At 49.7% G+C, this 25,440-nt stretch overlaps 6 protein-coding genes across 10 annotated transcripts; 2 read left to right on the top strand and 4 right to left on the bottom strand.

Annotated features, from left to right (window-relative positions):
* Positions 1-778: 778 nt before the first annotated feature.
* Positions 779-7,579, bottom strand: L3040_001632 (uncharacterized protein; the record flags this gene model as incomplete). 2 transcript variants are annotated; one of them, XM_066156833.1, is made up of 13 exons in its annotated part: positions 779-2,792; positions 2,846-2,941; positions 2,991-3,267; positions 3,367-3,389; positions 3,433-4,740; positions 4,797-5,505; positions 5,556-6,267; positions 6,323-6,359; positions 6,497-6,606; positions 7,087-7,118; positions 7,178-7,193; positions 7,401-7,426; positions 7,501-7,579. In XM_066156833.1, the coding sequence occupies 13 exons, from the start codon at positions 7,577-7,579 to the stop codon at positions 779-781; spliced, it is 5,439 nt and encodes a 1,812-aa protein (XP_066012845.1). The 2 variants fall into 2 exon arrangements, with proteins under 2 accessions (XP_066012845.1, XP_007294368.2); XM_007294306.2 differs by lacking the exon at positions 7,087-7,118 and adding an exon at positions 7,261-7,331 and having other exon boundaries at positions 6,497-6,595; positions 7,501-7,515.
* A 706-nt stretch (positions 7,580-8,285) lies between these two features.
* L3040_001631 (uncharacterized protein) lies at positions 8,286-8,911 on the top strand (the record flags this gene model as incomplete). 2 transcript variants are annotated; one of them, XM_066156832.1, is made up of 3 exons in its annotated part: positions 8,286-8,361; positions 8,422-8,568; positions 8,625-8,911. In XM_066156832.1, the coding sequence occupies 3 exons, from the start codon at positions 8,286-8,288 to the stop codon at positions 8,909-8,911; spliced, it is 510 nt and encodes a 169-aa protein (XP_066012844.1). The 2 variants fall into 2 exon arrangements, with proteins under 2 accessions (XP_066012844.1, XP_007294367.2); XM_007294305.2 differs by having other exon boundaries at positions 8,286-8,367.
* A 135-nt stretch (positions 8,912-9,046) lies between these two features.
* L3040_001630 (uncharacterized protein) lies at positions 9,047-10,957 on the bottom strand (the record flags this gene model as incomplete). 2 transcript variants are annotated; one of them, XM_007294304.2, is made up of 1 exon in its annotated part: positions 9,047-10,957. In XM_007294304.2, one exon carries the CDS (start codon positions 10,955-10,957, stop codon positions 9,047-9,049), a length of 1,911 nt encoding a protein of 636 aa, XP_007294366.2. The 2 variants fall into 2 exon arrangements, with proteins under 2 accessions (XP_007294366.2, XP_066012843.1); XM_066156831.1 differs by having other exon boundaries at positions 9,047-10,429.
* Positions 10,958-11,443: 486 nt separating this feature from the next.
* Positions 11,444-16,039, top strand: L3040_001629 (uncharacterized protein; the record flags this gene model as incomplete). The annotated part of the gene is made up of 2 exons (XM_007294303.2): positions 11,444-11,482; positions 11,537-16,039. The coding sequence occupies 2 exons, from the start codon at positions 11,444-11,446 to the stop codon at positions 16,037-16,039; spliced, it is 4,542 nt and encodes a 1,513-aa protein (XP_007294365.2).
* Positions 16,040-17,631: 1,592 nt separating this feature from the next.
* L3040_001628 (uncharacterized protein) lies at positions 17,632-19,400 on the bottom strand (the record flags this gene model as incomplete). Its single annotated transcript, XM_007294302.2, has 4 exons — positions 17,632-17,948; positions 18,135-19,091; positions 19,143-19,261; positions 19,327-19,400. 4 exons carry the CDS (start codon positions 19,398-19,400, stop codon positions 17,632-17,634), a joined length of 1,467 nt encoding a protein of 488 aa, XP_007294364.2.
* Positions 19,401-20,880: 1,480 nt separating this feature from the next.
* On the bottom strand, positions 20,881-23,670 carry L3040_001627 (uncharacterized protein; the record flags this gene model as incomplete). 2 transcript variants are annotated; one of them, XM_007294301.2, is made up of 1 exon in its annotated part: positions 20,881-23,670. In XM_007294301.2, the coding sequence occupies one exon, from the start codon at positions 23,668-23,670 to the stop codon at positions 20,881-20,883; it is 2,790 nt and encodes a 929-aa protein (XP_007294363.2). The 2 variants fall into 2 exon arrangements, with proteins under 2 accessions (XP_007294363.2, XP_066012842.1); XM_066156830.1 differs by having other exon boundaries at positions 20,881-22,707.
* Positions 23,671-25,440: the final 1,770 nt, after the last annotated feature.

The raw sequence follows: 25,440 nt of genomic DNA, 5'->3' as shown, positions 1-25,440 counted from the left end.
ATATTCTGCTGCTGAGATTGCTGAGGGGGGGGGGGGGGGGGGGGGGGGGGGCGGCATACACTGTGCCTGTGTGGTGGAACGCAGGACTGGTGATGAAAAAAGTACATTGGCTGACGATTTTTTTTGTGTAGTTCGAAAGAAGGTCCTCTTCCTGGAACAAAAGCGTGGTGGGCGGTAGTGATGCAGAGCTTCGACATGCGAAAAAGACTATTACTACGTGGCAAAATTGTCGAATGTGATGAGTGGTGCATCATTGGTCGGGTCGGGATCCGAAGCCGAAGCCGAAGCCAGACTTTGTATTATACTCGGGAGTTGTATTATGAGAAGTCATTGCAGGCGTTTCGGGAGATGCATCACTTGGACTGGAAGTCTGGGATGTACAATTATGATTCAGCAAATCTCTATAAATCTAGCGAGTACAATCACAGCAATTGGTGAGCAATATGTACAAGCGACCAGTACAACATAACTTCCGTCCAGGCACACGCGGCCACCCACCATGAGCGCTCCACATGCTCTGCTACTTCCCTCGCACATCAGGCTAGTATCCATCATGGGTGTCACGCCCATCCCACATCTTTCATGCCTCCTCGTTGTCCTACATTTTCGGCCGCGAAAGCAACGGTGCAGACATAACTGCCCACTACCTCAGGCGGATCCGACCAAAGATAAAACTCCACAAGCATATGCTTCAGCTCGATGGAAAGACAATGACTTGGGGCAGTGTATAGTATAATAACGGAAATTTTTCTTTCATCTTTGGAGTGGTTGGCTAGGCTTATTGGGAATCTGGGATGACGGATCTCGAGGGCTTGCGGTTAACAGTGCTTAAACGGCGCTTTCTTGCCGGGCCAGTTGCGTCATCTGAAGCATTTCTCTTGTTGTTGAAATTGAGGCGGAGCCCCATGAGTGGGATAGGTGATCGGTCGGCGGGTGGTAGCTCTGGCGCGCCGTTCTGTTGTCGGTGGTTTGATGTAGCATTTGATCCAACCCGACTACCACTGATAGCACCCTGGAAGTGCTCTGGACGACGCTCCTGGCGCGGAAGCATGTTGCTTGAGTCTGTCCCTCTCATCTCTGCCTGGGCCTTGATCGAAGACTCGGTGAAGGAGATGCGATTCTGCCCAGATACCTGTGTGGCTAGCCTTTTCATGGCGGACTTCAAGGGCTTTGCGGACGCTGGATTAGGCTCCTTTGTTGCGCCGACAGTACGCTTGATAAGGGTCACCTGCGATTGATCCCCAGAGGCATTGGTCACAACATCCGGTCCGTCGTCGGAGCCAAATCGGTGCTCCAACAAGTCAGGTTCAGTAAGAGGACTTGTGTCTATGGACGATGATGCGATATCTGAGAAGCGCTTGACTGGTGTATCGGCACTCTGTGAAGCTCGCAGTCGAGATGGGTGCTGAGAAGTAGACCCGGAGCCGTTTAGTTCCTGATTTCTTCTTTCTCGAAACTGTGGCGTGGTAAGGTTGGTTCTTGTAGCGGAAGCGGAAGAGCTGTAAGCCACGGCGGCGTAACTGGCTCTCAGCTCGGCCTTTCTTACTTGCTGACGAAGTGTCTCCTCAGGCGTAGCTATAGCAGCAGTGGAATTAATTCCAGGGGGTCGAGAAGGTTTCAGACCTTTCATATGCATGTTCGCAGGCGAGCTCTGTACATGAGTCACTTGTGACCGATATATGCCAAGGCTGGCGTCAGTATCTTGCTGAGTTTGTCGAGCTAAGGCTTCAGACAAGCTCTCGACCTTGTTCTTTAGATCGAAATTTTGCTCTTTGAGCGAGTCCTTCTCGATTTCCAGTAAAGCGACGGCTCGAAGTTTTGCCTCGACTTCTCTATGTTCTCTGGCAGCAGCCTCGATGGTTCGGTCAGTTTCGCCAACAGCAGTTTGGAACATTTTCTGAATCTCGCTTGACTCCTTTCTGATGAATTGGAGGTCTTTGGAAATATTTGTAGAGATCTTCTTGTTACTCTCGCTCAGCTGTCTCATTTGTGCCAAAGTTTGCATCGATCTCTCCGTGAGCTGAGCGATATCTTTTTGAGCATTAGCCGAAGCACTGACAGAAGCATCGTACTCAGCTTGAAGTCGTTGCAGCTTCTCCTTGGTAGTGGTAAGCTCCGACTCCTTCTCTCTGCATCTTTGCTCAAAGTTTTTGACCTCGGACTCAAGCTTCAATTTCAGTGTTGCCTTTTGTACCTCTGCTTTTTTCGTCAACTCTTGGCAAGTAGCTTTGTTTTCCTGCTCTTTAGTAGCGATGTACTTGTCCCGCTCTTCATCAAAGTTGTTGATTCTCTTCTGGGCATCGTTGAATCGCTGCTCTAGAGCCTTGAATTGCTGCTCCTTGAGCTGAAAGCTCTGGCGTATGGAATTAGCCTCCTCTTTGGCCTCAGATGCTTCCTGATTGGCACTCATGAGCTGGTCCTCGATCTTATTCTTGGCGCTTTCGAGCTCTTGGATTTTCGCCTTCAATCGAGGATCCTCCTTGGGCACAGCACGAGCAGCAGAAAGTTCTTCATTGTAGGTGCTCAGCTGATTGCGGTACTCTGCAGCTTCCCGCTTGAGTTCCTCGAGCTGCTGTGTGATACTCAGGATCTCTTGATCACGCGCGGATTTTTCAGCAGATAGGGTATCCTTGGAATTTTCTAGGCTTGCGATACGATTTGTGTAGGAAATTTCGGTGTCTTTGTCGAGCCGAATCTGCCGTAGGCTCTCTTTGAGCTCTTCCAGAGCCTTGAAATTAGCTTCCAGGAAAGACGAATGCCCAGCCTCCGAGTTTTCTTCTCTGCTCTCAAGTCTATCAGATCATTAGAACAAGGTTTCACAGCAACCAAAGGCTGTAAACTTCACCTAGAGAAGAGATCTTGAATGAGCTTGATCAGCGACGCTGGTGGTTCTGGCTCGAGGGAGTTCAGAGCATTGATAAGCGATGTAACCTCATTAATCCTGGTCTTATCAGTCTAAAAGCTACCAAATGCATTGAGAATTTACTCACTTGGCGTGTGTTGCATTCTCTGCACCAAGTATTTTTGCTAAGATTGCCCCTTCCTGCTGAAGCTGTTCGGACACCACGCCAGGAAGCTGCTTCATTTGTTCAACCAGTCGTTCGGAGACGGCATTCTGACTATCAAGTTGTCTCTGAAGTTGCTCTTTTTCATGTCTTTCACGAGAGAGATCTTGGAGTTGTCGATCAATAACCTTCTGGAGCTGGGTATTTACTGTTTGATGATCTTCAAGTTGTCGATCAGTATCCTTCTGGAGCTGGGTATTCACTGTTCGATGTTAGCTCATAAGCAGGTTCGCGTATGCCATTGAAACTTGCCCGCCTCGATATCTCTTTTGGAACTCTCCATCTCTGCCTTTTCTTTCACAAGCTTCTGGTTCTCGATGGATGCTTGTTGTCGTTAGTATATGGACGGGAAGCGGGGCCTATTTACATGCCAGCTGAGAGCTTTGCCTCAAGAGTCTGAACGGTTGCACCAATCTTCTTGGCTTCTTGGATAGCAGCCTTCATCCGGTCCAGATTTGCCTCCTTCTTGCTTTGAGCAGCAATGTACCCTGTCAGTGCATCTCTGATCTCAGATGATTCTTTAAGAATCTCATTTGCTTCTTTCTTTAGAAAATTCTGAGATTTCACAACATCGTTAATGTGATTCTTGTACTTCGAACTTTTACCGGCAAACTTTTGTATCTTCTGTGTGAGATCTGCTTTCTGGGCTTCCAATGCCTCAATCTGTTTTCTCGATGAGTCTTGTACCTGCTGAAGATTCGTTATATCGAGTTGCTGAGATTCTATAAGCGCCTTCTGTTCATCATAGCCTCTAATGACCTCCTCAAATCCTACACCTTGTTTGAGGAAGTTTTGGTAACCGGTCAATATAGTGCCATTCTTTGGTGCTAGAGAATTTGGGCGGACTGCACCACTACCCTGGGCTTGACGATTGACCGCCTTCGTGACCTTCATGACTCTAGATGCATTATGGGGATTCATACCCACTTCAAAGTAACCCTGAGAAGTAGTCTCGCCGAGACACGCACGTCTGTTTATAGCTCTCCCTTGGTTGCTTTGCGGCGACTGTCCTCTCGCCTCAAGATATTCTCGAGAAGGAGCTCTATGGAGTCCAGAAGCTTCCGAAAGAACAGTGTCGCTTTCAGGAACACGGCTTTGGGCCCGAGGCTGCGTTGTAGTAGCTGACCCAGATCGTACCGGAGACTGTTGATCAATGGCAGCAGCGGGCAAGGGCTCGTGTTCGAGGTGATGACCATCGTTCAGTTTTGCTTCGTCTGCTCCTGCAAGTGCGTTCTCCGAATCATCTGCAATATTTCGAGGGTCACCATTAGGAGAGGTGGCAGGAATATGACACTGATCACTGGTCTTATTGAAATTTTGTTGCGGGGGAAGCTGTTGAAGCTGGTTGATGAAGCCTGCTTCGGAACCTTCAGCATGCGTAGAGACACGATGGGTCCATAGTTCCGGGCTACCATTAATTTGTAATGTCTGTGCAAAGTCTTGCGCGATCCTTTGAGCTGCCGCCGTCTGCGCTTGCGCATCAATTTGCTGTGGCCCATCGTGCTTGGAAGACGTGTCAGCAACAGGGCCATCTTTGAGAGAGTTGTTCAAGTGCCCTGAATCAGGCACAATAGTCTCTTGTGCAGACGAATGGAGACGCTGTTGCTCTGATGGGTGGCAATGGTTGCTCTGAGGGGTTGCAGCCTCAGGAAAAGGGACTCTTCGCTGAAGATTCCTAAGAGTTCATTAGTTCCAAGGTGGGTTTACGAATAAGCGGAATAATGTGCTTACTTGCTATGAGCTCTTGAAATAATTCTCGGATTTTTTCTCCCTCGTAGAGGCGTCAATGGCTCTCGCTGTGGCAGTGGGAACACGACTGGTTCCCACGGGGCTTTCTGTGTGAAGATAGGTGTATTTTGAGCCATATTACGGGAAATTATGATCACTGGGGGGAGTCCAATGCTGTTATCACTTTTTGGTGGCTGCCTTTGGCCTGGAACTGCACTTTTGAAGCCCGGCTCGGATGAGGGGGTACTGCTGATGCGAACAGGATTATCTTGTTGAGAAACAGGCAGTGGCATATTCTCACTTCGGACTGTGTTCAAACTATGGCGCCCTGTTTTTGGTGGGAAACCGGCTGCGGGTGGGGTTTGCTGCAGGTTGATGGGTAGTCGAGTAGCTGTTGAAATATCATGACTGACTGCTGCATTTTCTTGGGGATCTGAAACATCCGATGAGGTGCGATCAGCTACTCGAAAATTTGAAAGAACTCTTCGACTCGGTCCAATCAGCTGTCTGCTTGAAGTAGAGCGCGAAACTGCTGGCGGAGCATCTTCTACGAGGCACTTATTGCTTGAGATCTGTAATGGGGTGTGCTCCGAGGTTTTTGGACCAGGAATCACAATCTCTTGAGGTGAAGGCCGACTCTTGTTTCCATCCTCCTTCGATGCAGATTGGTGGTTTTTGGCAGCAGCTTGGGGTAGTGCATGCACTGTTGGGCCTATGAGTTTCTATCAACCATGAAGATCAAAAGCAAAAGGGACAACTCACGGTCGATGATTGAGCCTGGGGTGGTGGCCGAAGCCGAATCTGTATGCAGTCCAGTATCGGAGCTCTGAGGCTGGACTCGAACAACAGGATTCTTGTTGGAAATAACAAATTTGTTCTTGGACGCCACCGACATCTTGAAGTCGGCTGCAATGTCCTGAGGATCGACTGCGATTGGACGCTGGATTTGAAATAACGGTGTAGAAGGGCTGTTCCCGATAGCTGGAAGATTGGAGGGCCGGATGTCTAAGACGGCTCCTTTGCTCTGTTTTTCTTTCTGTGTATTGAAGTCAAAGAAGCCGTCCATCACTCGATTCTCGGCTTCACGGGCATCATGTTCGACAGCTACATTGGTGGGCTGGGTAATAGCTTGGGTGTCTGCCTCAAGGACGGCGAGTTGAGTTTCTCCAACCCGGGATAGCATGCTCTCGTGATTGGATTGGTGGGCAGCTTCAGCGTTTACCTGAGTGTCGGCCTGAGTGTCAACCTCTAGGGTAACGTTCTGGGTCTCTTCAATTCGGGAGCGAAGACTGTCTTGCTCGGGGCTAGCAACCCATCTCACATTGTCATGGCTGAGTGGTTGACCAGGTCCCTCGCTTCCGCAGTCTTCGTGGCTACCGGGTTGGTGAACGTCAAGGCCATCGAAGTGATCTGGGTCTACAATTTGACTTTCCTGGTCATCTTGATTAAGATTGGGACGAAACATCGCAGCAATCTACACAGCCATTAGCCTCCTTGGTAGCCAACGCAAGGTGTGGGTAGGGACGGACAGGCACCGTAAGGAAGGTAACACAAGGTATAGGTTCACTGGATATTAGATAAGACGGCGTTACAATTGCAGCATGAGTAGTACAGAGATATCGTGAAATCTTTCGTGGCGCAAGTTCGAGCTTGGTTGACCGTAAGGTTGGCAAGAGACGTTGGAGCAACGACAGCGCGCCTACCACAACGAGATGGCTTCAGTGTAGACACCAGGAAGGTGAACAGCCTCCAACGAGGCGTTGGCGACGCAGAGGAACTCCCACGGGAGCACAGAAGATGATCTAGAGATAGTCTAGGAGCATTAATGGCGAAAGTGACGAGAAGTGAAAGAAGTTGGGTAGAGGAGAGGAGAAGCAGAAACACTTCATTCAACCAGGCTCGCTCGTCAGAGTGCCAAGACCCACACTAGCCCTTATGTAAGCCATCTCTGATGTCAGCGATCACAGAAGATGGGCTGCCCAAATTGCAAGAGGTAAGAGGTTCTATCTTGAGTGACTGACTGCGTGCTGAAAGGTAAGGATGCGAGAGGGGGGAGGGACACGTGACTTAGTCTTTCTTGAAGGCCTTTCTGGATCTCGTTTGAAGAAGAGAGATCTGCCGATTGATGACTGAGAAATGAAAAGGAAAGTCTTGAGACATTTTCGAGCCAAAAGAATGCAAAATTGACAGGAAACGATGATGATAGATTGGACTTGATTTCAAACATCCACAGCTCACGCAGATAGATAGAAACGATTCTAATCCAAAGAGAGCCAGATATAATCTGCCTCACTATCCACTGGTCGTAGGGCAACTTCGATATGTCTATGGTGGCCCATCATAAATAGTCATGAGATATCTCCACTGGCGTGCTGGCTACTCACTCAGAGCCTCCAAGTGCTGCAAGACAAGTTAGCCGAATGATAATAAGCCTCAGAGATAGCGACAAGTATCGAAACATATTTACATATTTGTATGTAATTCGTTCGTGGGCATGGAAGTCTTGACTTGACCTGCTTAAGCAGGAAAAGCCTCGGTCTGGTATGGGTGAGTGGCATAAATATACCGTAGATAGCTCCAGGGCAACGTTACAGTAAAAGCGCGTACCGGAGCAGATACAAATAGCACGCTTGCTACATGCGAGGTGAGACTACTCAGGAGTCGCGGTCGTCAATTGAAGACCATTCGCTATCCGCTCACCACTTACCACACACACTCGCATCCCCAAATAGAATAGGAACAGGATCTCCACAACCTCGCTGCCACATGGCCCATACCGGCTGCATAGCTGCCGCCCGCAGTTGCAGGCCCTGACGACGTGAGGTTGAAGTTGGAAAGAAAAGAAAAGAAACCCTCTTTCGCTAAACCTGCCCGCCCCCTGCAGCATAGCAGCACAGCAGCAAGCAAGCCTCTCTCCCTCTCTCTCTTTAATTGGCCCCTAAAGACATCCCCCAAGACAAATCCCCAGGAATAGCCCAAAATAACCGCCCGGCCATCAACGCCCGCATCCCTTCGATACCAATCACCACCCCGAAGCTATGCAACCTGTGCAACCCCAAGCAGAAGCCAGACCATGCTTGATGCCCATCCATATCACTCACACCTTTACCCGTCCTCTTGTTTCGGATAATCTTTCCTGCGTTCTCGAGGGAAAGATTCGGTGTTTTTTATTTTTTTCAAAAGGCCCAATAACAGGCCAGGATGCACGCGCTTCCAACTATTAAGACCTGGGTCATTCCCCCATACCATCATCACATTTCCCCTTCCACTATCGCCGCAGCGTCTCCTCACTTTCTCGTCACAGTCGCATCCGGATCCGGCGGCAGAAGTATCTAGGAGCATCCTTCGTGTGATATATACTACCTGGCCAGCGTGTGCGGCACGATGAAGCCGATTCTCTCTTTGGGTCTATTGCTGCTGCATTGTCTCTTCTCTACTGCTAGAGCGCAGGATAATTATATACCTTCGCCTTCCCCTACAATTTCTGTCTCCATGACACCGGAGATGTCTGCAGCGTCGGTCTCCTCTGTCTTCAATGCTCTGAAGACGTCTACGCCTCAGCAACCTGGTAATGGTAGATCTAGTCCCCGTCCTATTCCGGGAAAAGTGAAAGCTGAACTTTCGACAGGGCCAGTGGCAGGAGACGCTGGGTCATCAGCTTCAACCACCGATTCAAATGCAGGGGCCAGTGGTTCAGATGGTGGGTCTGTTAGCATTTCAAGAGGTGGAATCATTGCAATCATCGCTATAGCTGTATCTGTCTGCATCATTGGAGGTGAGATTCCCAACACCCCACTCCGCTAGAGACAAGGGGTTGTTGACAACTAGCAGCGGTATCAGCAGTGCTTTTCTACCTCGCCAAAAAACGAGACTGGCAGGTCCGAAAAAGCATTCGCAGATCAGCACGAAAGGTCGCTACCGCTTTGACACCGCGAAGGACGACATTCCCAAAAGATGTGCACAGCAGGAAGGGTTTGACAAAGATAGACGAGGTGCCGAGCCCGCCAGGATCGAAGCCTGCAGATGTCGAAAAGGCGAATCCTAAGCTGATGGCGTTTGAGATGTCGGATCCACCACCATCGAAAGGTTCGAAGTGGGCGAAGAAGTTTAGAAGATGAAAGCTGGACAGTCATCGATTATGCTTTTATGATACTGGTCGGGGTAAATCTGGCGTTGCCTATGGTGGCCTGGGTATCAAATTTTGAGCCATTGAGAACTCAGGATCGGGGTCTGGAAATGGAAATGAAGAACGATCATAACCTCCTGAAGACATTGCCACTGGCAGACCTCCTCCCTCTATCGCGTCTCTCATTGCGTGCTGGTGCCGCTTCCTCCTTCAATCTCTTTCCGGCGGGCGCAAATGTGATGGAACGCTCACCAACAACATCACCCTTATTCTTACTAATGCGACCGGTGCCTTGTGTCCGAGAGCCAAGAGCTTTGTCACGCCGCTGGTGCCCAGACTTCTTGTACGAAGACGAGGATATACGCATCTCGGGCTTGGGTTTCGTGGTGATGTGATCTTCCTCCTCACTGTCTCTGTCACTGCCATCGCTACTAGCAGGCGCGGGTGCCGCTGCGCCAACCTTTGTACTAGGGTTGAGTGCCTGGAATTCTCTGCTCCTTTCATCGACAGCAAACTCATCGTCCTCGAATAATTTCCCGAAACGACTATCTCCGAGAACGCCCATACTCTCGTCAACCGTCTCTCTGCGTGCTTGCTTCTTGAGCAGCTTATCGACCAAATTCTGATTGACCTTGACCTTCTTACTTCCTCTGATTCTGGTAGCTCTCTCTTTCTCGACTTTCTCCTTGATTCTTTTGTTTCTCTCATCCTCCAAGATGTATGGATTGGCAATAAGTCGAGCCTCCTCGTAGAGTCGAGACTGAATGAAGTATCCATGCATGTATGGGCGTAACAAGTTTGTCGTTCCAACAAGATGGCCTAGGTTGATTGCCTTCAATTCAGGAAGAGTCAAGAATTTGTAGTTATCGTAGGTCTCAGCCGGGGCTTCTTCTGCCATCTCCTCGACCATGTTGTCCAAGAAGCTACACCACTTCGGAGCTGGCCCAAGTTGGGGAATGAAGAATGCGTGTTGCTGTTTGCCTTCATTGGCCGTCAGGATCATACCGCTATCTTTGCACCATGCAACTGAGTTTATGTCGACTGCTGGCTCAACCGAAGTCCACGCCTTTCCATCAGCCTCGTCCCACAGCTTGATAATCCGCTTGTCGGCCGAAAGGATCTTCTTCTCTCGGGACGATGTTGTCATGTGCATGAGGGTTTTGATCGCGTATCCGTATCCTTGGTCCTTCCGTAGCAGTGGTACTGGCTTCCGGAGGTCGAAAAGTTGGACCACACCTTCTGAGTTTCCTGTCGCCAGAGACTCACCAGTCCGACTGAAGTCAAGAGCGGTGACCGCTCCTCCTTGCCCAGCCAGAATTCCAACCTTCCCCTTAGATCTAGGGTCCCAAAATTCCACCGTGCCGATCGAGGTCCCGAAGGCGAGCAGATTATGGCTATCCTCTGCAATCGCAGCAGCATTGACACTCCCTACATGGATTCCTCCTTGCAATGCTCCACCTCCAGAGGTGGTCATGTCGTCACCGCCTACATCCACCTGGTAAGGTTTCATGTATCTTCCAACCTCAAGATTTAGACGGTATACCTCTCCACTACCCTCAGCGTTCACACCAACCGCAGGTACCAAGGCCTCCGCCGAATGTCTGTCGTATATGAGGTCGCGCCCATATCTTGGAAGTCGGGTCTGATAGTGGCAGCCGCCAGGAGTGTGAAATTCGAGCCTTCTGTCAATCTGCAGATGCAAGGACTTCGAATAATCGGAGGACAAGAGGATGAAGGAATGATTTAAAGTCGTTGTATGGCGAGAAAATTGAAGCGCAAGATTTGGTAGATAGTGAGCATGGATCTGCGGCTTATATGTCCCCGTACTCATCACCCATTCTCCATCTTCGCTCACTCTTACACACGCGCTGGATTCCTCGAATTCAAAATCCTGGAGAAGGTCGACTCGGTTAGCGTACTCCGGATCATTTTTCAAGCTGCGCTTCCTCTGGCGAGCCAGCCAGTCAGGTAGAGGTCTCGCAGTAGATGCACCAGATATGGTGTATACCTGCACGTCGTTGGAGTTGGTGAGCTTCATCGTGGCAGAGGTGGTGTATTTTGCATGTCGCAATTGCGAGTGCTTGAAAAATATTTTGGTAGTTCGGCGCGGAGCGGCCGCACTTTAGCTCAGCCGTCCCGAACTCCGTACAGCCTCATCAGTCCGATGTTTCGCTATCGCGAGCAACAACAACGTCGACGGCGTTGCAAAGTCACAATCGCCACAACGAGTTTCATCGACTCTCCGCCTTCTCCGATCCGATTTCTCTCCCACGGCTTGTCAGCTGCAGGGAATGCTCTGGCTTTAGTACTAAGTCCCAAGTCTGTCGGTTGAGATGGAGCCCTGCAAATCCTACGTCAGACCCGAATTCGAGATCCACCTAGTCAGATCCTATACAGACTGTTCGCCAAATTTTGAGAGTCCGAGGTGACCTATGCCAGCCCCAAAAATATTGGCGCGCAAACAATTGTGGCGTATGGACGTGGACGCGGTGGCTACAGATATTACTCATGGTTGAAGATTACAATGGAGCTCAGCGAATGCCCCACGAACGTAATAGCCTGTGTAATTATCCATCCATAATTGCCGATATAAAAATGTTTGCTGATCGTCACGTAGAGCAACTTCGCTTCTGTTCAGTACGAATATTTCGAGTCGCAAACAGGTTCTCCGGGGGTCACCAAGCAACATCTTCAGAGAATCGAAAGAGGATGGAGGCACGAGGGAAAACTTGTGCATTATGATTCTAGCAGGGAAGGCATCTGGATGTTCCAGACAGGCGGAGATACCGGACCCCTGATCAAGCATTCCGATCAATGCGATGTTGACATACAAGGGCTTGGGATTTTTCAAAAAGACAAAGGAACATACGAACCCGCCAGTCTTGCCAGGAGCAGCAAACAAGCCTCAAATGCTATAACCACACCCAATACGAGCTCTTCGCCATCTTCGTCTTCGCTGGAAAATGCACTTCGAAATGTGCAAGCTCTTAATGCGAGGTCTGTCCAGACAAATTCCAACCTTGGCCTGACCCAAGAGTCGTCAACTCCGTCTCCTGGAGCCAAGACGGTCTTCGTTTCCCTCAAGGATATACATGAGTATTTCATATCTTCAGTGCTAAGCTCAATTGTCTACTTTCTCTGCCACGACCATGACTTTATCCCTCTGAACTCGCGGACTTTGATCATGCCTTCATCTGAGTCTTTAGAGCCGGGTGTCGGGCTTGGAAATGGCATTGAGCTTGCTACCTTGGATATTAGTCTTACTTCATTGGGCGTACTCGTAATCAAGGCACATACTGATACAGCACCTGGTCTTCAAACATCGGTCAATACTTTGATACCAGGTAAACCTCCAGCTGCCATGTCCCTAGGTGCTGCTCTGTGGCTTGCACCTAGTGGAAGTGCTGCCAGACTCTACAGTGTTCCGGATGATAAGCCGCTACCTGGTAACTTGCCAGTTTCTCAAATTCAGGAGGTCGATTCACGACTTAATGGCATTGATACTCTCACCATCACATCATGGAAATCAAAGTGTCTGGAATGGTTATCCACCATGGGCCTGGAATCAAAAACTCTTGAGGCCAGTGGCTGGCTCTATGTCCAGATTATTGGCGGCCATCTTCCATATTTTAATGCCGACACCCAAGCGATACCGATGCTGGAGGAGTTGGCTATTGTTCCTTGGCCAGCCATATTGTGTTTTCAGACCTCAAGCACCGAAACCCAAGACTCCAATATCTGGATATCAGGCTCTTTTTCTTACCGTGATCCCCTGTTATTTGCAGAGGAGTGGTTCACATCCAGGGAGGAGAGAGCTGCGACTGTATCCAAGCGACAGAAAGAAAGACAAGCTCATGCGGATGCTTTGTTAAGAGAACAGGCAGACACCGAAGCTCGTGCTCTACAATCTCACACCTACTATCCAGCTGCTTTGCGCAGAAGCAGCAATGCTGGTGCAATGTATCCGACCCCACCAGATGCACCGCAACCTCACATTGGGGCCACACCATCTTTTGATGGTAATGTTTCTACACCGGGAAATCAGAGCCATGCTGTTGCTCATGATACAAGTGGTATTCAACCTTCGAATCCTATTGCGGCGGACGTCGACACTGACATGTGGGCTGCCTCAGGCAAGAGGCAGCGGATGAGTTCGGGAAATACGTACAACGATAACGACAACGACAACGATAACGATAATGAGAATGACAACAGCAACCTCTTTGGTGACCTCGGCGGCGATATGTTTGGGACACATATCACAGATGATGACTTCAACTTCTTCGATGAGCCTGATCTTGACGAATTCGACCATAAGACCCTCTTACCGCCACCTGGAAAACTACCAGACGTACAGAATGTAGTGCCATTAGCAAAAAAATCTTTTCTCAACGATACAATGGAGACTTTGGGACCTGTCGTTTCTGAGATGTCTCTTAAGGCCCAAGATGATAGGTTGTTGGAGCAGAAGCATGAGCCAAACACAAAGGAGCTGAAAGAAAGAAAACCGCAAATATCAATCCCAGACCATGCCAACTTCAAGGTAGAAACTGCGACTTTACCTCCGCCTTCTATCAATCTCCCATTCAACAAAGAAATTATTTTCCATCGATTGGCACAAGAATCGATAGTGTCAAGGTCGCACGAACAGCCCAGGCGGAAGAGTGTTTTCAATCAGGTTTATTTCGAGGACTCGCTCCAATCGGTCAATGAAAAGTATGGTCCTCGGGGCCAGTTCAACTTCACTCTCCAGAGAAAAAGTCCCGTGGAAAATCTCGTTGATGGGCTTCCGCAGACGGCTTATTTTACCAGTAGGCGGAAGACCCACGAGAAAATTGTTGAAGTGAGTAAAATCGCCCAAATATTGGGCGAGAAAGAGACCTGTAATTCTCCAAAGATAGACGACCCCATGGAATATCTTACAGCTTCTGTTGGAGGGAGTCCAATATCCGAACAGGACGACAGTAGCCATACTACAGAGGAACCTTTGACTTCACCCACCCTTGGCCTCAAGCGTAAATGGGAGGGCGATGACAAGGATGATATAACATCGACCTTCGATGCTCTCGCAATGGAGTTTGAGCATTCTGCTGGTACTCCTCAGTCAGTAGGCGGCTCACAAATGCATCTCCTCGATGCTGACCCTGCAGCTTGGGCATTGAATACCTATTTCTCTTCTCCAGAGCCTGCTACGGAACCCAATACGCTCTCCGACTTGGAGTGCATTGCAGGGGCACAGGTTCTCGCTGATCAGGCTATTTCAGGGACACTCCGTCTGCCCGGCTCAGCTACCAATGAGCCAGCCATTTCTCTGGACATGACCTTCACCACGAGGCAGCTTATTCATCGACTTTCGAAAGCCGCAAAGTCATGTCTGAAAGATGGAACAACATGCACATTGCGTTCTTTCTTGGATATCCAAGGCATACCTGCTTTAAATCAGGCACTTCGTCTACCCCCGCGCCCGATGTCGATCCCACGAGCACCTATAGATTCCCGACCAAACAACATATTTCCCATACCTCCTCCGCAAATCGAGGTCCGCCGATCAGAGTCGAAATTGTCTATTCTCCCCGCCTCGGTGCCCTTCTGGGAGAATCTAGGCCTCGCCCCTTCGACAGGCACAAAAGATGTAGATGCTGTTTGTGTGTATCCGAACTTCGAGGGTCTAGCTGCGAATGCTACCACGTTCCTCGATCAGATGAGAAGTGTTTATGAATCCTCGAGATTCGGTATTCATGACAGGCTCGTAACTAAGGATATAGGTAACGGCCTCCTGCCTTATACTATTGATTTGACGTCGCAGAACAGAATGCAGCATTTGACCTCTCTCATGGAGACGGCCGCACGACTAAGCAAGAACTTCGCGTCTTCACCAGTCAGCGAAAAGAACTTCGTGGTCTATTTCGTGTATCCAATTGATAATAGTGTACTTTTAGTCCATATCTGCTCTGCTTTTCAGCATCTGTTCAACCTCTACCGGAAAGCGCTCTCCGAAAGACGAGCGAATGCCGCCAATGAGTTGGTCCTTCAACTGGTTCCGTTGGACTTTATCGCATCACCGACCTCTATGGCTATTCCCTTGCCTTCGAAATGTTTTCAGTTGTCTATGGAGGTATACGACCGATGCATGGACTTCGCATCGTCGTCGTCATCTCCTGCTATCGTTCTAGAGCAACCGTTACCCCGAACCATCGACTTTAAGATAAACACGAATCCATCAGCGTCCTTGCTTCACGAGAACACCTGCCTACACATTGCATATGCTCATAGCATCGACGATAGATGGATCACTGCTGCATGGACCGATAATCGAGGAACTCGACAGATGACGGCATCTTATTGTCTAGGGAGGAGATGCGAACCTGTTACAACGCCATTCGTGGATATCGCCAATGAGATATGGCAGACTACACTCCAAGTCATCTCAGGCAGAAAGATCCACTGGCGAATATTTATCGCAAAAATTGGGGTTATGGATGCTTCCGAGCTAGATTTTTGGACCGGACTTGCATCGACTGAATCAAACGCTCAGATCAGCTTGACGCTGGTGACAGTTCAAACTGATCCTTCACTACGACTGCTGCCACCATATGTCACTTTAGCACCAAACGGCACTGCGGCGCAATCGGTCCTCACTCCAGTCTCGACTCCACAGGCTTTACAATCATCAACTGGCTCGCCAGACAATGCATCGACACCAGTTCGTGGGGGAGTAGGCACTGGACCACCCGCAGAGTCTTCAGTCGAACCTGACAGCGATGCACGACTGATCGATCACACCGATCAAAGCTGGGGAGCCATTCTCTCCCACCGCCTGAACAACTCAAACTCGCTGATGGAGGTCAACCCAGCACTCATTAGTGGATATCTCCTAAAACGCGGGGGGGTGAATATTGATGATCCTCCTATTATAATGGAGGTCAACATTTTGCATAGCGAGGTCGTTGGAAATCCAAGGACATTCCACGAGTCTCTTTTGCGAGAATTACTTGGGTATTACAGGGGGCTTGGGACCATCGCTCGAACGAGAGGGCTGGTTGATGCAGTGAAAGATGTAAGACCTTGGCATATTGCTGCAGCGGAAAAGGCGGTCAAAGCTTTGTACATGTCGATGTGATGCTGATATAGTGAGCCTCCCGGGCCAGTTCAGAATAGCGTTGCTGAGGCTGGTTTGTGATTCCGAGCTACATTAACAACCTAAAAATAGTCTAGAGAGAGAAGACGAAGAGTAAATAGTCCAGACTTGATAGATATAATGAAAAAAAAAAAACCATTCAAACCAAGAAAACGAAGGTCGAATATATTTTCCTGTCTGCGTGCCGTCCTCAAGCCAATTACCAGCTGCTGCTAATTCTATCATTTACACCGAGCACTAATATCAGAGCTTCACCAATATCGAAGCTGCAGAGGATGTACGGAGCAATATATCAAAGCCGTAGGCTTCAACAAGGCTAAGAGCTCGTTGTCCGGTAACAAATCTTCCTCCTCTTCCGTCTCTGCCTTGGTCTCTCCATCCCCTTCTCCATCGCTGCCAACTGACGTCGTCGCATTTACAAGGCTGGCCTCCCTTTTCCGCCCGAGCTTTCTCCGCTATCTCATTCTCCATTCCGCTCCTTTATCTATTTTTCCCATTTCGACATCGTGTTAGTTTAGGTACCTATATGAAAAAATCAACCGCCAGCAACGTCCTCTAAACTCTCGCAGCCAAGTAGCATCTCCCCATCGCTCCTCTCCAGAAAGCGCGCAGCGACCTCTGGTACTGCTGGACCGTGGAGGTCCCGCTGAGGATATCCACGATGGATCATATCCATGCCCCGTCGATGTCTTTTTCAGCAAAGGAGAACAGAGACGCTCGGCGAATTGATGCGTCGAGAAGGAGGCGCTTTCCGACGTGGTGGTACGGACGCAGGAAGGTGCATCTTGTGGCTTGTGTGACTCGGGGAAGTTCTCGAGATGCAGGGATTTGGTGTCGGGAGTCGAGTTTTTTTTTGTCTGGTTTGGCGAGAGTGCATTCGATAAATGTGTTTGTTTAGGTAGATCGATGCATCGGGATTCGCGCTCCTATGTCTGCCGTGTGAGGTCGCTTCGCTTTGGACTACTTTCGCTGTATTCGATCTTCTTTGGGAGAGCCCGTTTGCGGGTCACTCGTGCTTTGGCGAAATCTCCAACACCAACACGATTTTGATGCCTGGAGACAAGGCAGAGACATTTAGAAAATACCTAGCAAGTGCGATTACAGGATCCGGTTGGGAAGGAAGCTCTCAATTCACGCCTGATTTCAGATCCCAAGCAAGCTGTACAAAGACGGGGAGCCTGAAGCACTTTGCCCGAGGATTTTTCGGTTAGAGATTTGTGATTGTGAATGACAGCAAGCCTCGGTCTGACAGCTCTCAATTCTCGACACAGCCTTCGCTACTTACGAAATATTCTCTTTTGAAGAGTTTGCTAAGTCAGTCTGGGTCCGGGCCGGCGATGAAGTCGGTTACGAGTCACGACCTACAGCCGCGTTCTAATGAGCTTCAGTCTACTTTAATATGAGGATATAGCTTGACCACTCACGGTTCGTAGGATGAATGGATAAGGTCCCAGCGGCAGAGGACAATTGGAAATGAAAAGCGTTATCATTAATCATCTATTGATCTGCCATACTGTACCATGCAATGCAAGTACTCCCGAACACCACTATTCCTAAACGCCGGCCTAGGACGCTTAAAATTCTTCGACATCCTCATCATCATATTCATTAATTCCCTCCCGATCCTCAAATCGCATGAAGGAAGACATATCTGCCTCTTCCATAACTGATTTCCATTGCGTCTCGACCTCTTCGAGCATTTCATCGTTGAAGGCCAGGTCAATGGAAGCTTCGGAGAGTTCACCGCTAGACTTGAAAGTCTGCTCTTGCTCGTAGTAGAGGATATACAGAGCATCCCCACCCTCTTCGGCAGATTTGAGGAAGGTCACCAAGGCAGTCTCGAGGTGTGATTTGCTATCGTCAGAATGCAAGGTCGTGCCGTAAATAACACCTGTTTGATGATTAGCTATCTTGCCTATCGTCATAGTTGCTAGTGTGTAGGAGAGAGAGAAGAGCACCATCAGTATGTCAGAGGTATTTATCGTCAATGGAGTTCAGACAATGTAGATAAGTATTCATAAGTTGAATCATCATATAATGCAGGGAAGAGAGCAGCAGAAAGAAGGAGAATACTGACATTGACCATTTGGACATTCGCCGGTTTCGCTGGAGTGTACCATCAGGTGAACAGGGTTGGGTTGAGATACGCCTTCGACGGCAAGTGAGCTCGGAGGAAATAGCACGACTGAGACCGCAGCCAAGGGGGAGCCTTCGACAGAGCTCCTGAACAGCGAGGTCAGAGGCGATGAAACCACGGCGACAACCTTGGAAACAAGTTTGGCGTCTAGTGAAGGACTATCGGGAGCCTGAACTAGATGTTTGGTCTTGACCACCTCGTGATTTGAAAGATGTACTTCAGTACGTTCTTCGTCGGACGAGATCTTGTAGCTCGTGACACCAGTTCCAAGTACATAGATACCGCCTCCAACAGCTCCGGCTCGACAAGCGACCTGTGATATCTCAGCACCACCACCCCACTTCGCTACGACAGCTCCAAACCCAGGTCCGAAGACGCCAAGCGAGGAGAGGTGTCGAGAGACACGCGGTAAAGCCCACTTCACAGGGATGATATCGGGAGGATCCAGTGACAAAGTCAGCGCGGCGATGACGATCTGCAGGTTTGGAGGGAGCTGGAACTGCGATGAGAGGAACCCAGCAAGCCCACTATCACTGTGGGATTGCCAGACCTCAGTTTGGTTCTCGTAGTCGACGACAAATTTTAAAAACCTCATCAAGCTTCGCTTTGCACGGTTGTCGATGTTCTTGTCTTGAAATATATCTTCCCTGCCATTTGGCAAACGCTTTAAGGGTGCGCCATCTTGTCCATCGAAGATCCACCAGTTGCCAACTGCTTGAAACTCGAGGTGGCGGTAGACCTTCGACGCTACAAGCTGGGAGAGAAGCTTTGATCTTGTGTAGATGATTTGCGGCGAGAGGGTCAGGGAGTATGCCCTTGAGAACGACAGCTTGGACTCATTCGGAGATTCGACGGCCGGCTTCCACAGAGAGGCATTTCGAAATGGCTTGGAAGGATCTGGAACGCGTCAGCTTCAACCACGAGGACATTCGGGGCGATAGTGCGTACCTTGATTGACCTTCTCTACCCACTCATCGACCTCCTGCAGACTGAACGCAGCTTCAGCGCCGCCATAGTATTCGTTCGGGTCGACGTGGAGGATTTTCTTGTTAGATCGGGACAGGGCTCTTCATGGACAGCTAGGTCAGTCAGAGATGATCCACGATTCCCAAGGCTAGAATCATAGTCTCACAAGGCAAGCAGAGAATGCTGGAGTCCCGTGCCGGATATAACGACATCCCATTTTGTTTGGCTGAGAGATTCCATGGTGACACTGTGCGAGAGAAGAGGCCTTCTTATGGTTGGAAACTCGAGAAATCAAAATTGATGAGGCTAGCGGGGCGCTTGTGCCGATTTGGGATAGGGGATAAATCTCGTGATCTCGTGCACGGGATCAAAGCTCGGGAATTTGCCGTCGTCAATTTTTTTTCTCTTCTCTCTCATCCGTCCGACCACCTTCACAGCTCTGCCTTACAACAGAGACTCGTGTGGTGAGAGGCTCTTTCATTAGAGTCCTCGCTGGTGGACGGCAGACCAACGTTTCGCACCCGTCCCGTATCTACTGCTCATGAATATCGGAGATCTGAAAGAGCAGTTCGAAGTGGACGGTACATCTTAACTTGAAAATGTGTTCTCTGTATGCGGGCAGTCTGGGACTGGAACAACGGAGGCCGTTGAAGGGAAATGGCATGGCTTGTTGCGGGAAGTTTTGTCTGAGGAACACCAACTATCCTTCTCTATCATGCATTCTCGCAACTCTTTACAACTGGGCCGATTTTGATGACCATCTTAATAGGCATACTCTTCGTGGCTGGAAATTTTACATATCTGCCCGCCAGACACTGGTTCCCGCGAATTAGTCCATTGTGATTGATTTTCCTTTTTGCAAATTACGCCTTTAGAGATGGACAACGGGTTTATAAATTCTATTCCATATGAACCCGTGGTTATCATTCTGTACTTTGCACAATCTTGCCTTTTACTCCTACCAACAAATTCTCCTTGCTCTCTTTGACTCCAAATGCGTCGATGTCGTTGATCCATGTCCATACCTCCAACTCCTCTGCAATAGTCCGAGCATCCCATCTCTGGAAGAGTGAGGGAGTGGCTTGCTGGCCGCCTGGCTCTGCTCTGGATTGCTTTTTGTCATCCTGATGTCGCTAGATCTCCTTGTGCTTTTGGGTTTTTTTGTTATGCGTGCGGTATACACCTATCTATCTATCTATCTATCTATCTATCCATCAATCTATCCATTCATCCATCTACCGGTACTTGTCCCCCTTTCCTTAGGTCTTGGTGAACGAACGACCGACTGCTGTAAGTACCTACGGGGCTTTACTTATTCATGATAAGCAAGCTGTATATTGACTTGATAGCATGCCATGCTATGCTAGATGCGGTGCCTCCAGCGATAGTACAGAGTATACATTATAGCGTTGTCGACTGAGAATTAGATTTTCTGTTTACATACATTCATCTTAAATCTCACACGCTCCAAAATCGATCTGCATCAAGGCTGAGTGAGGAAGTACATTCTAACAGCGAAAAACGTCCGCGCTTGATTTAGAGCGCCATGTCATGTGTTCACTTCGTAAATTACAATATAGTTAAGTAGGTAAGTAGCTAAATCCATCCGTATCTACAAAGGTATCTCCCATCTTCTTCCGTCTGAAAACAACCAGCCACAACCCTCATGGCCAAAGACCACCAATCCAAAAGCCATCCTCCCTCCCTCGCGAGCACCCACTCAGATCGCATAATTCTCCGTATGCAAGAAAATCTCATCTTTGCTATCATCGCCCCAGATATCCGCCTGCAGCCGCGCCACCGTATTCGCGACATCAACCCGCATGCTCGGCGGCCCGCACACAAAGACGCACGTCCGGCGCCCGAAGATGCCCTTCCCATCCGCGCCCCCCGTCGCCATCTCCTTCAGCATGTAGCCCAGCTCCGGCCGGCCGTACTCCGTCGACCAGCCCTCCTTCTTCTTGGCGCCCACGAAGGCGAAACGCATCAGGTTCTTCTGGAACTCGGTCGGCGTGCTCGGGAAGCCGAAGCTCGCGGAAGCGGTCTGCGACTGGCACTGGGAATGGGAGGTTGGGATCTGGATGTGGAGATCGCTAGGTTGGGGTCGGGTGTGTGCCGCTGCGGGCGGTGTTGGCTCGGAGCTTAGCGGAGGAGGGGCGAATGCGGATTGGGGGGGTGGGAAGGGCTCGGAGGGCATGTTGTAGGATTGGGGTCGCGAGTTGGGGTTGGAGTCGGAGGGCGTGTTGGATGCGGCTCTGTTGTGGACGTTGGGAGGCGGTCCTGGAGGAGGCGGAGGATAGTTTGCCGGGGCGTAGGAGCCTGTGCTGATGCTGCTCAGGCGGTTGGGGTCGGGAGATGGAGGCGCGAACTGGAAGTGTGGTGTGTCGTGCCGGGGAGAGGGTGGTGGCAAGTGGGACTCCCCTGGGCGTAGGTTGGGGGAGAGGAATTTCCGGGTTGCTTCGTGGCTATCGGTTTCGATGCTTGCTTTTTCTTTTTCCTTGCCTTCGGGCTTCTCTGTAGCGTTTTCTCGAAACGCCTGTTGAGGCGGTGGCGGGAAGAATACTCTTGGTGGAAGTAGAGGTGGGAGCACTTTGTGCTGTAAGTGTTTTGGATGTGGGAGGGAAGTGATTGCGTCTTCGTCCTCCTGTCTGAGTTCTCTCTCACGATCCTCGTCTCCTTGAGCTTCATCCCGGATAAATTGCGAGTTTCGTTTCGGCGCAATCCCAGCCACGAAGCCATCGAGCTTGTCGTGGAAGACCGTACTAATGGGTCTCGGTGCCCTCTCGCTCACCCCATTTCTCGGCTGCCTCTTTGCAGATGTCACGTAGAACTGGCAGGTCACCGAGTCCGGAGGGGCGTACTCTCTGCAAATCCGGAGCTCTTCCTTGAACCAATCCATGGATTCAAGTCTCTTCAGAGCCCAGATAACCTCAATCTTTCTCGTCACAGCCTTGCCGTCTCGCATCCTCTTAATGAGGTTCAACAGTTGTGAGACAATGGCTGTGATACCGCTTCCTCCGGCAAAAAAGATGACTGTATCAAAAGCAGCCAGTTCTCGCTGCATTCCACCGTATGGCCCTTCCAAGTATGCACGATACGTCTTGAATGGGCCTTTCTCGATAGCAGTTTCCAGCACTCTTCTGGTGAACCCACCAAACGGTCGGAAGACCAGAGTACAGTCTCTGTACAGATCGCCGTACTCCGATGGGAAGTCTTCGCTGCAAAGTGACGATATCGTGAAAGGATGGTTCTCGAAGACCGAGATTCCTGGCATTCTGAGGTAGACATATTGGCCAGGCCTCCAGGTCATCTGGGTCGGTATTGTTACCTTAATGGCATTCTCCGCCATCAGAGTAACGGCAGCTTCATCGCCGATCAACCACGCATTTCTCCAGGGCTTCATCCAGTTCAGGCTGAACAGTCGCACAAAGTACGAAAACGCCCAGATGGAAACGGTCGCATACAGATAGTTCCGTGATAGAAGGTAGTTCCTGCAATGCCAGAAGAGCATACCGACGTAAATGGCTGCAGCTGGGATATGTAGCATAGTGAAGAGTTCGTAAGCGAGGGATCGGATAAATGGTAAGGATGCGGTGCATAGCCATCCGAGCGGAACAAGACATGCGATTCCGCTGCCGTATATGATTCCGCTGCCGGGAGGGAAGAGCTTTGCGAAGACGGTCATGCCGCCATCCTCCCAGACTGGCTGGACGTAGAAGGGAATCGTGTGGACCAAAGACAAGAACAGGCAGAGGTATCCGCCCCATCGATGAAAGACGCCGAGTCTCTCATGGCTGATTCCTGTGACAAATGTAACGAGGTTTGCTTTCATGCTTGTTGCGACTATCCAAGGTGTCATTGCAATTGCGATCATGCCGGCTCGGACTGCCAGTGGCGGAGATCCGTATCGAATGCTTTGCCAGTACAGCGGCTGAGGTAGAAAGCAATAGAGGGTCACGAATGCCGTTGCGATAACCAGGATGGCAATGACTGCCAAAGACGGGAAGCTGAGAATTATCCCCTTCTTCCATTTTATCTCAGGCACTGGCCGGTAAAATATCCATCGGAACAAAGCTAGCGTATCGTTCACAAAACCAAACGAGGACCAGTGCGACTGTCCTCTGGTAAGAACGAAAGACTTCTCGTCGTTTTCCCGGGGGAAGAGTTGTTGCCCGGTTCCTCCCGTTACAATATTTCCCATGGCATAATCCGAGTCGGGCGAATAGGTCATCATGTGTTGCTCCACCTCATGCTTGTGCATCGCCTGCCTCAGTTTGTCGGTCCAGAGATGGTAACATCTTGTAACGCCTACGAGCACAACCAGAACCAAACAGAAGTATGTCCATCCAAGCCCGTACTTACCAGACTTATCAAAAGGATCGACTGTATTCGCTTCGATTAATCCTGGGGGACTTGTTGCTGTGAGGGGTATGTTTATGCGCTTCGAAATCTCAACGAGTGTCTGGGAACCAGCCCTTTCCGCAGAAATCTGTCCAAATATTGAAGGCATTGTCGCAAATGCTGATGTTCAGATTTAAGTCTTCTATCTGGGAGTAGATTTGGGGTCCAGAGCAACTAATAAGTGCCAGAGGCTTGTGAGATTTTGTCAGCTTAGGGCAGTCTCAGGGTAAGCTTGACTTTTCACACCTGTGATGTAGACTCTGACGTTGCCAAGGTATAAATTCACTATACCGAGGCCACTAAAGTCGGCCTATTCGCGGTGGGACGGATGCGAGTAAAATGCTTTCAAACGCTCCTATGCAGAGATGCGAGGAATACCGGAATCCCCAACTAGCACGATATAATAGAGCGAGGAAATCAATAACTGAGCGCAAAAACCAAAACCAAAAACAAAAGGCAGATGGAAGCACAAATTCAGAGAGAAATTTCGTGTACGGGTCGGCAGGCGATGGTCCGATATGTATGTGGTGGGTCGGTAAGGTGTGGGGGATTGCGGCCAGCTCGAGTGCCACAAGCTTCGTCCTGCAGGTGGAGGCCAGGCCATCACCCCTGCGCCGGGTCTACTATTGCTTTCGAACCAGAGAGAATTTGCGCTGCTCAAGTCTTTAAAGATCCGATAGAGCCAGTCAGATTGATATTTGGCGTTTTTGAGTTCTAGCAAGAGGCGTCGAATTTGCGACGGCGGTTCAGGGCGAGCCTATATTGGCCCTGGACCCCAGTTGCCAATACCGCTCTTATCGAAGAGCGCCAGTGCTGTAGCTGCTGCTATGACGCATGCAATATAGAGGGTATGTTAATCACCAAAAAGTGCTTGCATATGTTCGGAGGAACAGGCCTTCTTTTGGGTGGCAAGAGAGGGGAGAGGAGAGAGGTTGGGTACTTTGACTTCACTAGTTGAAGAAGACGCAGACTTGGTATCTTTGAAAGATTTCCGGCGCAGTTTGGCTTCGGATCAGAGTTCTCATGCAACTCCAGAGAGTGACTTACTTCCAACAAGCAACGATAGACAAGATGGCAGAAGCGATGGAAAGGTATGACCTTGGCCAGTGTTGAAATCAACTTCCGTGCGCAAGCAGAAAGCTTGCGCAACCACAAGAGCCGAGAAGCTCTAAGTAGAAGCTGAAAAAGTACATGCAGCAATATGGGTGGCAGAAGGGTGTTCCTCGATGTTTTCTGCGTGCAGATGAGCGGCAACAGATTGATGTTGATTCGTTCAGCCTTTCTCGCTTAGAATTCGCCCTGCAGGAGGATCCGGCTCGAGCCATTAAGAAGCTTGGCCATGTTGGGCGTGAACGTGACCGCTTCTCTTGTGCAACTTCGCAACTTCGCAACTTCTAACTCGCAATTGACGATTCATGATCCCTTGGGAGCTTTTACCGCGGGCTTTCCCTTTGGAGACTCGTCTGCATCTCAACAGGCAGTTACCGTAGAACTTAGACTGACTGGTAGGATGCAGTCGATCAGATAGGGCTATGGGGTCACGAGTGAGTCGTAATATGGTAAACGGAAGTGCTAGATAAATTTTATAGATTCATTATGTAAGGCGTACGTGTGCAGCATCTGAATACGAAAGTGGAAGGAACCTAGCGATGGTGTCACGTGACAGCAATAAGTCGATATATCTTTGCTTCGATTTGCTCTAGTCAAGGTTTTAAGCCATTGAAGAAGTGCGTGCCTCAGAGCTCTAAGGATGCGTGCCAGTCTGCTCAGCTAAAGCGTGCAGGCAAGGGATTTCTCATTGAGAGTTTACTTAACTCCCAGCAGGATGTATGTACGCCGTATGAATGAACACCCAAGAACTAGCGCTGGGATACAGTGT

Source organism: Drepanopeziza brunnea (genome assembly GCF_022702325.1).
Source record: "Drepanopeziza brunnea f. sp. 'multigermtubi' strain 214-2 chromosome Unknown ctg2, whole genome shotgun sequence".
Taxonomy (NCBI): domain Eukaryota; kingdom Fungi; phylum Ascomycota; class Leotiomycetes; order Helotiales; family Drepanopezizaceae; genus Drepanopeziza; species Drepanopeziza brunnea.
Note: the sequence above shows the minus strand (reverse complement) of the source record. Positions and strands in the feature narration are given on the sequence as shown.